We start from the raw sequence: 13,015 nt of genomic DNA on the forward strand, positions 1-13,015 counted from the left end.
ATTAAATATTTGCTCCTTTATGATAAGAAGGTTGTCCTCTTGGGTAGAACATAGTAACAGCCAATGATGAATCAGACCAAAGATGCATTTACTTAGTCCGGTACTCCTTTTTGACAGAGGACAGTAGTAGACATTCTTAAAAAGTAAAAATGGATAAAGAAGGTAATGGTTCCCTGTAATACTTTCTTGGCATCTTTTATTCTTAGGTTAATCAAAATACCTGTACGTGCCACATTGTAAAAAAAAAAAAAAAAAAACAACCCAAAATTAACTTCCCAGAATGGTGGAGGTTGTAAAGGACCTGTGGAGGTCATCTTTTCCAAAACCATGGCTCTGTCAGGGTTCTCTAGAGCAGGGTGCATATCCAGAGGACAAGCTACCTGCAAGTTAACATTAATTTTATAATGAGACATAATTCAAGTTAAAGAATTAGCAGATTGCCTATTTTTGTACAAAATTTCCTAGATACCAATGTATCTAGATTTGCAAATAAGTTTTTTTTCCCCAGTGTTAAAATAATGGATTGCTTTAAATAGCTAAGTAACTATTACTTTAAAGTTAACATGATGGAATCCAAAGTGTAAACTACAGGAAACATCTAAATTTTTTACCTGGACTTTTCATTCAAATGTCATTTATAATATCCTAGCCGTGATAAGTATCTATGCAACACAAATACTTTTATATGTTCAGCATAATAAAATTGTTTAGGATTTTATGCAATATGTAATCTAAATTTAAGACAAGTTGTGCAATTCATCAGAGCAGCTCTTTGTATGAAATACTGCATCATGATTTATCCAGTGTGTTCTTAGATGCTACAATTAATATTTTTTTCAAATGAAAAATGTTCTTGTATCTTTTCCAGGGTTCAGCTGATCCCTTAAACAGTGCTTTCCACCTGACATACAACATGGTATTGAACTTACTTCGAGTAGAGGAAATTAATCCTGAATACATGTTAGAAAAATCATTTTATCAGTTCCAACATTGCAGAACTATTCCAGAAATAGTGGAAAGTAAGTATTGCTGCATGTTCTCATGTGAGTAGGTATAATACATGGTAAGGCTGGGTATTTTTATTATGCTCATAGTAGTTTTTACCTGTGCAGTTTTTGTCTTCCCTGCCAACAGGGAAGGTGCACAGTTGCCACTGCACCATTTCTTGCCATGTTATGGTTTCAGTAATTTCCTCTTGTTCTTAGGACCTAAACTTATATGCACCGTCAGTTTATGAAGAGAGCTTTCCTCTCTGAGTCAGACAAAAATGATTGTCACATTGCTAAACTATAGGATGGGAAGAAGGAAAAACAATTTAAAACTTCCCATGGCTCATTTGAGATGCAGGGAAGAAAAATCTTAGGGAAGAAAGTCTTTCACCTTTTCATATCTCAGTACAAGCTGTAAAAAGAACTTAAATGCACTGCATTCAGAGTAGTGTAGGTAAGAAATACTTAATTATAATACAAATAAAAATTCAGAGAGATCTGGGACTTTAATTGCACTCCACTGAGTAAACTAAGTAAGTACATTTTGAGCCATGATCTTTGAATAGTGAGTTTTCATGACCAAAGTCAGTGTCCGGAAATTTCAGCCAGTGTTCGAGAGTGAGGCCTCTTTCAAAACTTAATCCAGGAGAATCTTAAGAACATGAGAGGTAATTATGATTATTGAGCAGTTTATCTGTTCATTTGGTAACTGACTGTTAAGAGAGAAAGTGTGTATGTGCATGTAGCTTTGATAGCCATGCAGAGGGAGGGTTTCAGTTACTTTTCTGTTAGTTTGCAGGTGTAGTAGTAGTTCAATATAGTATTTATTTCCTTCCTTTATTTCCCTGTTCCAGTTGGCATGCCTAGATCTTTATTCAGTCATTCCACATTGATGTTTAAATAGCAAAATGGAGCTGAAGAACATTTTTCATTGTTTTTGGACAGTTTCAGTTTAGGCACCGTACTGGGCATTAGAATTTTGTAATCCCTTCAGATGCAATTCAAAGCACAAGGGAGACAATTGGCTACTTAGACTAAGGAAGAAAGTATACCATGAGTATGAATGGATAGCTTATTTCTTTATAAAAATTGGCGGGTAAAATAAGGAGCACTTTCCTGAGCTGTCTCTCAAGTCCCAATGAAGTGGGATTTCCAGGCCACTTAAGAGCCTTTAAAAACAGCATGCAAGAGGATGAGTTGGTGGACAGGAAAAAGATATTTTTTATAATCTGTTCTTTGTTTTTGTTTGCTGGTGATAATACCAGAATAAGAGAATGAATCATACCATTTAGAATAAAAACTGATCTGCTTAAATAAGGTATAAAAATACAGAAGGAAGAAAATACTGATTTTCAATTGATCAGAACCTCAGACAAGTTAGGAGGAGCATCTAACAACTCCCCTCTTGTTGAAACACAGCTTTTTAGAAGATATCTGTGAGCAATCTTATTTTTTGTAGGAGGATATAAAAATCAGTGGTAGACACCATAGTGGTAGACCTTTCTACAAAATCATTGCAAGTTTTAATGTGGCTTCTGTGCAAACCTAGAGATCAGTTATTCCTGGATAATTGGGTATCAGCCTTTTCCAGTTTCTCAAGATTGTTTATTTTAAGAAAATAATACTGGTATTTAATTCAGTGGACAAATTTAGATTTCTGGCTTTCCAGAGAATGGGTTATTGTAAGTAAAAAATTAGTACTAAAAGTGGTCACAAAATATTAGTCATGGAGATCTGAAAGTGAAACACTGATTCCTCAATCTTTGTGAAGCTATTAATTTTCATGAGATTTTACTTTTCATTATAGGAGTCAATAATTTGGAAGCACAATACAACAAAATTGTAATTCCCAATGAAGAAAATGTGGTGATATACTACAGAATCCGCCAGCAGCTTGCAAAACTGGGTAAAGATATTGAAGAGTATATTCACAAACCAAAGTACTGCTTGCCCTTTCTACAGCCAGGAAGACTGGTAAAGGTACCTTGATTTTTCTTTTGTTTTGTTTTTCATTTCTGCCTATTTGTGAAATCTGCAAGGTTCATTTGTGTCTGCCAGTTTACCATCTTGAAAAATTACCTGTGTCACACTAAGCACCAATTTTGACTTGTGTTTCTTTGCTAAGTATTCAATAATGCATTAAAATCAATACTGTTTCCATGATGACTAGTCGTCCACAGCTGCTGTTGTAAATATCAAAAATAAAAAATGTTGTGCTTGCTAGGATGTTGTTATATACGTTATAACATCTTGTAATATTTCCAGGTGAAGAATGAAGGTGATGACTACGGATGGGGAGTGGTTGTTAATTTCTCTAAGAAATCAAATGTTAAGGTAAATACACATTCTCTCCATTACCAAAATATATATCTGACTGTTTTTTTTTTCTGAAAATAAGATAAAACTCCTATTTCTTTATAGTTCTTAAAGGCAAAAAAAATTCTTTTACTGCAAATTTACAAAAGCTCTGAACTTCCTGAAATGAAAGTGTAAAGAAATAAAGCTATAGAAGATGAAGAAAACTCTAAGTCTCGTGTTCAGTATTTAACTTGTAACGTATTTGTGGAGGAACTGCTTGCTTGAATATGCATAGCAATGAAAATGTTTCAAACTAAGTTGTTTCTGAGATATTGCCAGTGCTAATTTAAGTTGTTCATGAGAAAGATACTGTATTGTTTTCTCTCGGAAAATCTATAGAAGCCCTAAGTGAAGGCTGAGAACAGTGGGAGACGGACTTTTAGCTCTATGAAGGTTATCTTAAACTGGCAGATTGTGCTTTGAGTCGTAAGTTAGGGTGTGAGACATAGAATTGCTTGTCCACTGAGATGTTGCTATAGAGTTGGAAAATTGAAATACAAAGAGAGCAAAACAATAGAAATGGATCTGAGGACATTTGGAAGAAAAGACAGAGGACAGTGACACAATAGAAGCCAGACTTCCAGAAATGCATTCTCATAGTTGGTCTCTGTGTAACCCTTAGATGATGTGTTGGTCTCCCTTTCAGAAATGTTTTGACCAGCTAATCTGCTCTGTAAATGAAAACCTAAGTTACAACCATATTTTTCCTGTGATAGCATTTTAGCAGGCTGTAATTTTCGCAGAGCATTGGCTTTATTTGCTGTGTCTAAATGCAGAGTTATGTCTGTTAAATTCTGGTGGTGCCTGTGCCATCTTTTGATGCTTTTCTAATATATATTCATTAAAGAGGAAATGAGAAAAATGTGTTCATACAGAACTTACTAAAAGAGATTTTTTGTTTTCCATTTTCCTTTTGAAAGTCACATTTCCTACTTTTTTCAAGTTGAAAAACTGTGCCATTACTGCTGTTCCTTGAATCTTTGGTTTTAGATTGGTTTTCCCGTAGTGTCACGCAAGTAATAAACCAGATTGTCCCCTAGTCCCAGCTTTCTCTGTAAAATTGCCAACTTCTGTGTCAGTTGGAGGCATTTCTTCTATCTGTTGTCATATTTTATTCACATATATATTTGCCTTCCCTATCTGGCCTGTCTCCCTATTGAATAAACCTTTGGGCTTGTATATTATCTTTGAAATTATGATCTGTTTTGCCAGAGATGGATATGGCTCCAGCAGCACTTTTTTCATTAAGTTGTTCTAGGAGCTGGGTTGAATTTTTCCTTCTGAGTATGTGGAAAGAATGACAATAGGTGCTGGAAATTAAGGAACAAACCTAAAGCTATGTGACTCTTAAAGTCAGTATGAAAAGACTAGTTTCTATGAGCAGAGGCAAAACAAATTACTTGAAGAAGTTGTTGTTTACCCGTTTTAGTGTCTACTCAATGCATTTTTGTACTGAGACACAGATGTCATTCCCCGTTACTATTTAAAGTATACAAATATACTTATTTGGTACCAGAAAGATAGTACTTATGCTGTATCTTTACCTTCATCCACTTGAAAGCGGAACAGTTCTTTGGGTTTACTTTTAGGAATTATGCTGAAATAATAAATTACCAGTTCAGTTGCAAACTTTTCTTTGCTATGTCATAGTTTCTAAATCCTTTTTCTAATGAGAAATCAATGCAAGTAATAATGAATTTTAGTTTGTAGTATGCATTTCACATAATACTCCTTATCCTTATGAATTTTGGGTTATAGTATATGTATTTCACGTAATATTCCTTAATACTTTGACTTATGCATTGTGGAAGCAAATGTATGAGTCATGTAAATGATGTTTATTATTAATTATGTGTAGATGCTTTTCCAACATAATTAAACAAATCAGTGTTCCATGAAACTGTCAATGCAAATAGCATTTTCCTATCTACTGTTTTTCAGAATAGAATTTATCTCAAGCAGGGATACTCGCAATATAGTAGGCAGCAAAATAACTGAGTCCTTTGGAATTCATAAAAATCCCAAATATTTTTGAGGGAGAAATTTTATTTCCACTGGATTGTGTCAGCAGTAAACTTATGATACTGTTGTGCTGTTGATAATCAGTATTATTTGATCCCTGATTCTAGACATTAAATTTTTGTCTCCTAAAAATTGTTGATACCAAAATTTGAGATGCTGCAATTCCATTTTCTCTGTTTAGATTATTATAATCCTTATATATTTATAATGTTTACTATATAAGCATCTCTTTTAGTGCTGTGTGGTGATCATTGAATTGTCAGTGAGTTTGATTTTACTAATCTGGGACTCTGAATTTGTTATTTGTTCTATCATTCTTGGTTCCTGGGTACGATCATCTTTCTTATTTTGGTTTGTTTCCAGACACTTGAAGTAAGAGATGTTTCAGGGCAAATATAATATCCTAAGGATTCAAATTATTTTGCAGTACTCTGCCCAAAAAGGCTTAATTTTGTCCTTGAAGCATTTGAATTGATGCACCATGAATTAAAGAATCATTTGAACTTGATATGACAGGGAAGCTAACAAGTGTTTTAAGGGTCCTAGTCTCCTTTTATTCTTGTGCCTAGAAACATGTCTCTTGCTGTTCTAGGGTGTAGTGGTTTTTAGTACCTGTACTGTTGTAGGAAACCCATGGAAGGAAATAGTACATGTTGAAAAAGCAGTTGTAGATTGAGTCAGCATTTTCTAAAAGCTCTTGGTGTATGTAAATTTAAAAAGAGTAATATTAGCAGCAGATGTTAATGATTTTTATACTCCTGCTTTATTAGTAAGTTTACAATACAATCACAGGTAGAAATATTTTTTCCTTTCAGAATTTTCTAGACATCTCCAATTGTTGTATTTTCTGTAGCACACTTGTGCAGCTATGAGTTTAGTCTCTACTTCATTCAAGTCAGCATTGTGCCTTCCCTGGCTTTCGCTGAATACTGATCTGGTACATATGGGTATTTTAAAATTTTAATTCAGAGAGTGGCAGTGAGTGCTTTCTGCAAATGTAGGATACAATTCAGAGGAACAGTTTCTTCCTCAGCAAGTAATTGGCATTTCTTGAAGTAATAGTTTAGCTTGTACAACAAGATAAACTTTTCTCTTTAGTTTATGATGGCACTTTCTCATAGCACTTCTGAGAATCTCGTAAAAATGCTAGTTGGCATGCATTGAAATAAAATAGTATGTTGTAGATTTGTAATGAAAAATATTGCCCAGTAAAAATGAACTGAATTAAGATGGGATTTTGAAAATAATGTTTTCTTTTTCTCTTGTATATGGAATCAGAAAGCTTACACATGGTATTTTAAAAGATGATGTCTGCCTTTTGTGTTAGGTCTATAACTTAGTTCTGTTCAAAGTCCTAAAAATACTTGTTTGTAGTAGGATTGTGTTTGAGCAGCCCGAGTGCATATTGATCCAAATAACTATTGCCAGTGTTTTTTAAAGATGTGTGTAAAACAAGTGATGGCCTTGTGAACAGTAGTCTTTAATCACTACACCTGCATATAGTGTAGTCTTTAATCACTACATCTTTAAATGAATACCAGATGTTATGGGTGCAGTTTGGGTTGTGTGAAGATGCAGTCTGCAAGATGCAGCTTTCCACTTGCCACAGATACAAGCTGTTATGCTTGAAAGATATTTCTGTGGTCTTTGTTGTGAATGAAAACTTGAACCTGCAAATGAAAGAGATCCCCTAAATTTTGGGTTGGTTTTGTTTTGTTTTATTTTTTCAAATGCAAAGTTCGGTACTGCTAGCATGATGCAAATATGCATTACAGTTTTAAAACATTGGCTTACTTCAAACGAGTTACATGTAGAAGAAAATGCAGATGCAGCTGAAGCTTCAAGCAGACTTTAGGCTACTCTGGCAAGGGAGGATGAGGGAGGGTAATTTTTTCAAGTGTATTTTTCTGTGGGAGGGATCTTCCAATTAGTTCACCAGAGTGTGGATTTTCAGAATGTACTGCAACACTGAGCTGATACTTTGTAAGAGACATACCTCATTTCTACCTTTAATGTTGGAGAAATCATGTGTTTTTTCATTCATTCCTGCTTGTATTTTAAAATAACTGCTACAGAGCTGCTCTTTTTCTGTGCCCTCAATAGCCAAATTCCAGTGAATTGGACCCATTGTATGTAGTTGAAGTGCTCCTGCACTGCAGCAAAGACAGTTTGAAAAATTCTGCAACTGAGTCTGCAAAACCAGCCAGACCTGATGAGAGAGGCGAGATGCAGGTTTGTTACATGTATTTATTCTCAGTAGTTCCTTATAAACTTTCCCAAATTGTAATTTCCAAACCATTTGTAAACTCTGGTAAAAGAGGGACAGATGCATTTAAGGAAGAGAAAGAATCTGTATGTACATCTAACTCTGCCTTCTTAATAAATTAATGTGTTTTTAGTAGTACTGTTTGACAGATGCTTTTTTTTTTTTTCGCAGTATCTTGTCTATGGGAACAGAATTTCTTTTTTACTTATGAAAATTATTAAGGCTGGAAAAGATTTTCAAGATAATTTAGTCCAACCCTTGAGCACCAGCTTATCACTGACATCGTAGCACAAAGTGCCACATCCAGTTGTTTCTTGAACATTTCCAGAAATGGTGATTCCACTACCTCTCTGGACAGCTTTGCATAACTCTCTCATTCTAAAATTAAATTGAATTTTTTTTTTAGTGAAAATATTTCCATTATTTTAAATTTAAAATTTGAAACCCTGTAGCAAGACAAACAGTTACAATTTTCAGATCAAAGGCAGTGTAGTTTGTCTGCAGATTTGTTCTCAGAAACTCCATTTAAACCTTGGAGATAAATGCAGTTGTGATTCATCATAGTGTCATGATGGATTTCATACTTAGGAAGATGTATTTTCTGTCTTGATGTTCTGTGCTGGTGGCATTCTTAGTTAAGTATATGACAATAATTTGTCTAGTTTGGATCAGAAGAGAGGTATTCCAGCAGGTAAGACACAAGGTAATAGAAAAGCTGGTTTTTTGTTTTCAGTTGTAGTCTTTCTTCAGATGTAGCTGCATTCAGAATTTTCCCATTTGGACAATTACTCTTCTTGTTTATGAATACTTTAGATCATTAGCAGCATTTTCCTGCTTTCTGATACTCCTTTATCCACTTCTGTGTCCTTGAGAACTAAGTTTTCCTTTTCCCTTGACAAAGTTTTAAGGGAATAAGAGGTATGTTTTTTACTGATTTATGAGTAACTACACTCTCTTTGATAGGTTGTTCCTGTTTTGGTGCATCTTGTCTCAGCTATCAGCAGTGTCCGACTCTACATACCAAAAGACCTGAGGCCTATTGATAACAGGCAGAGTGTGTTAAAATCTGTACAGGTAAGTTCCACTAGGTTGTGTAAGTACTCTGCTAAGTGAGGTACTCTTAAACCCAAGGAAACTTGTTCTAAAGAAATTTGAACAGTAAAGTTTCTGTCACATCTTCAGTCTTATTCTTTAAAGGGGTTGGAAGCCACAATGTCTATCAGTTGTTTCTCCTTGTGAAGTAATTTTAAACTGATTTTGAAAACTACTGAAACATGACTTACATTACAGCCTCCTGTGTCTCTACAGTTATGCCAGCTTATTTTACTGTTACTTACCTTTTAAAAAATCTTTTTTCATCATTTTAGGAAGTACAGAAACGATTTCCTGATGGAGTGCCCTTACTAGACCCTATTGATGACATGGGCATCAAAGACCAAGGGTTGAAAAAAGTAATCCAAAAAATAGAGGCATTTGAGCACAGGATGTATTCACATCCTCTTCACAATGATCCAAACTTGGAAACCATATACAAACTTTGTGAAAAGAAAGCACAGGTACAGATACAAACCAAATTAATTTGTGTTTAGCTGCAGAGGGGGGAGGGAGGTTTATCTTCTTACTTGCTCTTCTCTTTATTTGCAAAGTCCAAATCAACTCATTTAAAATTACTGAATCTCACTAACAAAATGGCTGAGTTGGTAGTATGCCCTTCCTTGTTACAGATGCAAAGTATGTCTGAAAAGGAAAACTTCAGAGTAAATTTTCAGGAATTAGAATGTTACAGGGGTCTTTTTCACTGACATAGCACAATGCAGTGTAGGAAAAGTCTTCATAGATAGTTTTAATTGATAATTTTTAATATATTTGTGCAAACCTAAGTTGAATTGATGGGGCTTATTAGAGCGTACCAGAGAAATCATTGTGCTGTTGCTTACTGAGCTGACTCTCAGCCTGGAAGCAATGCAGTTACTTATTTTGTACAGAGTGGTACGCTCTCAGACTGAAATCGGTTGTGCATAAAACCAGCCCTCTGCTGCTTGAGAAAACAGGTTCTCCAGGAACCTCTTCACAGAAGTGGGGTGGTTCTCGTATGGGCAGCACAGAGTTACACGTGATAAGACCTGACGGACCGAGCAGCTTTTTGCAAGGATGTCTGCCGTAAGGATGTAGATGGTTACTGTGACAAACTGCAAGCCACTGGAGAAGTTCTAATAGCAGAAAATAATGCCTTTGGCTTACATTTCATCGAATAATTGGTTAGCTGAGACTTAGTATAGGTCTCAGAAGATGACACGCATTTCTCAACAGAGAATTCTTTGTCTTTTTAGTGTGGGCTGGTTTGGTTTGTTTCTCACTGTGGGTAAATAGCTTAACTTCCCAAGCTTACTAGAGATTTCAGTAGGTGAATGAAGCTATTATTATCACTATTATTATTAAATTTGTTTTAAACCTTCCTCTTAGAATATTTAGGCAAGTCAACTAGTCAAGTAGTATGTTCATATACCATTCTTCGGAGGCCTTTATGTGAATGAAACAATCTATTAAACAAGCAAGTTGTAATTCCTCTCCTTCTGGCCCCCCAGATTGCTATGGATATTAAAGTGGCAAAGCGAGAACTGAAGAAAGCCAGAACTGTCCAGCAAATGGATGAGCTCAAATGCCGCAAGCGTGTTTTGAGAAGGCTGGGGTTTGCCACGTCTTCAGATGTTATTGAGATGAAAGGACGGGTTGCTTGTGAAATCAGCAGGTAACCGGCTTCTGTGCTAACTGTTCATTGTTATGTATACACTTTATTGTAAAATTGGTAAAATTAGTACATTATGGTTATATTTTAAAGTTTTGAGACCATTAGAAAAAAGGTTCTTTAGAGACTATGTTCTGTGTAATAAAGGTAATACACTGATTCAAGCAGTGTAAGTAAAGTAACAATTTAAGGACAAAATACAATACAATAGATTTTAAAATTAAAATGTAGACATGAAAATGCCAAAACTGCCTGGATTAGGTAGTAGCATGTGTTTTTATTTAATGTTGTATATTGTATGAGAGGAAGGTCTTCATTTCTATGTTTTACGTTGAACCAGGACTGTTGGTACAGTCACTCACAAATGAGTGTAGCAGTGATTGTTGGCAGTTACCAAGTCACTGACAGGTTTACAGTAGAGCAAAATTGCTTCTATAAGAATCTGGGAAGTGGTGCATTTTAATGTAATACATTTATCAGGTACATATATATTGAAAAAGGTGAAAAAATCATGAATCAGACTTGAATATCTTACAGTGTAACTCAGATTTTGATAGGATTTTATATTTCTGAAAGTCACAGTGACTCCTTGCCTTACAGGTAAGTTTGAAAGCTGCTACTGATATTTGTTTGATAACTAGTTGCCTTGCAAAATCTGATAGCAAGTGGGGAAGCTGAATCTGAGTTTTATCTGCTTCCTGACTGTCTGGAACTGTTTGAGTTACACATCTCTCAAAAAAAAATCATACGTTGTTTTTCTCCCATCTTAAGCACTTTTTTATTAGCTCTAAAAATAGAGGCGTTTTATCCAAATAAATGAGTTTTGTATCTGCATCATGCAGTTACTTTTATAATTAATGATTAAGTGTTTATTCTTCAAGTAAGTTGAAGCAAGTTTGTTCCTGTCTTCAGTATTTTGGAAATATCCAATTGAATCTTTTCTAAGCAGTGGCAGTACTAGTTTAGTCCTTTTCATAAGTTACCTCACTCCCTGGCTCTTTCTGATCTCTTGATATTCTGTCTGGTAGAAACTAAATCAACTATTCGTACTAACTCATATGATCTGTCAGGAGAGTTTTATTGTAGTGTAGTAAGTGCCTTTAGTTTCTTTAAAACACTATTGCAGTTTCTTATTAATTAGCACTCTCCTTAAAAAGCTAATATATTTGTGTGTGTGTGTGTGTATTTGGTGTCCCTGACAGTAAAATTAAGATGCTGGTTTTTTAACCCATATCCAGTTGCTTCACAAAGCAGATTAATAGTTCTTCATTTAAAAATTACATATCAGATGTAAATCTTTCCCCTAAGCTTCATTCTCTTTATTTCAGTGCTGATGAACTACTCCTGACAGAAATGATGTTCAATGGTTTCTTCAATGATTTGTCTGCAGAACAGGCAACTGCACTTCTTAGCTGTTTCGTGTTTCAAGAACATGTGAGTTACTTCTTCAGTTAAAGAAGTCTAGACAGTCCTGTCTTCTAACAATACTGTTTTTAATTCAGTTTCAGAAATTGGTCATAACAGTATGAGCCATTGCACATTTTTGATTGCTTCCTAAGGTGTTTGACATGAACTCCCATTGAACTTAGCAAAAACATTTCAGCTTTAATGCTGATGTCACTTTCTCCATGAGAGACACTCCAAAGGTTGTGTTAAAGTGCAGTCTTCCTCTTGCAATGAAGCACTATCAATAGATTCTCAGCATATGTGCTGCTATTAATACATGCACATACATCCGTATAGTTGAAAATGTAGAATGATTATCTCAAGAAGATGCTCAGCAATACACTCTACACTCTGGGCTGAGCATATATTTAATCCTCAGACATGTCTGTGATGTTACATGGTCAGTACCCTTGAGCATTGATGGAAATGGCAGTACCACATGGAACTGATAGCAGAAAGGCTGTTAAAATCAGACTATATGTTTTTAAAAGCAAAAACATGGGCATTTAATACCAGATGTTATTGTTTTCCCACCTGCAAACTGCATACAAGATTAGTATCACCCCAGAAAATTAGTAAAAATAAACTTCCATGTGAAATATTTTTGCAAATAGGTAACAAGATGTATCACTTGGGTTGATTCTGAATATGGAAAAAAACACTAGCAGCAGATGCTAATGCATTCCATTTGTTAGTAGAAGGGAAACCAAGGTAAGCCATTGTTAATTAGAATGGTGTGATTCACTTGACAATAGTACTTGAGTCTAAACAGCTAGGGCATAAAGATGTTCCTATATTTTGAAAAGCAGTATTTTCATATATTGCCACTGATGCTTAAGTTGTTAGAAACATTTTGTATTCTTAAAGAAAAGCTTGTAACTGCTGAAGTAGTTAATGGCAGTTCAAAACTATGATACAGCTAAGTAGAGGGAATTTTGGAAGTATCTAGAAAGCAGGTGCTGCTTTTCATAATATACTATACAGAAAAATTTTGTTGTTTTGGTATACTATACAAAAAGATTTTGTTTTCTGATCTAGCTTGAGGAACAAACATATGGGGAATTCAGTAATTTTAGTGTTTGGCAACACCTTTGAGAATTTATTGGAATAAAGTAGGGTATCACACATTGAACTTCTGGTTTTGCATTAAATTTGGTATAGAGCAAATGTATGAGAGCACTTGAGATT

At 34.9% G+C, this 13,015-nt stretch overlaps 1 protein-coding gene across 1 annotated transcript in view; it reads left to right on the plus strand.

The window, feature by feature from the left end:
* The window catches only part of MTREX (Mtr4 exosome RNA helicase), a 43,715-nt gene that overhangs the window by 24,752 nt on the left and 5,948 nt on the right, over positions 1–13,015 (plus strand). Inside the window, exons 16-23 of the mRNA XM_002186723.7 lie at positions 869–1,019; positions 2,797–2,969; positions 3,255–3,323; positions 7,473–7,601; positions 8,599–8,709; positions 9,003–9,191; positions 10,221–10,384; positions 11,710–11,815. Of these exons, the coding sequence (XP_002186759.1) occupies positions 869–1,019; positions 2,797–2,969; positions 3,255–3,323; positions 7,473–7,601; positions 8,599–8,709; positions 9,003–9,191; positions 10,221–10,384; positions 11,710–11,815 (1,092 nt within the window). The remainder of the gene's footprint in view (positions 1–868; positions 1,020–2,796; positions 2,970–3,254; positions 3,324–7,472; positions 7,602–8,598; positions 8,710–9,002; positions 9,192–10,220; positions 10,385–11,709; positions 11,816–13,015) is intronic.

This window comes from Taeniopygia guttata, chromosome Z (assembly GCF_048771995.1).
Source record: "Taeniopygia guttata chromosome Z, bTaeGut7.mat, whole genome shotgun sequence".
Classification (NCBI taxonomy): Eukaryota; Metazoa; Chordata; class Aves; order Passeriformes; family Estrildidae; genus Taeniopygia; species Taeniopygia guttata.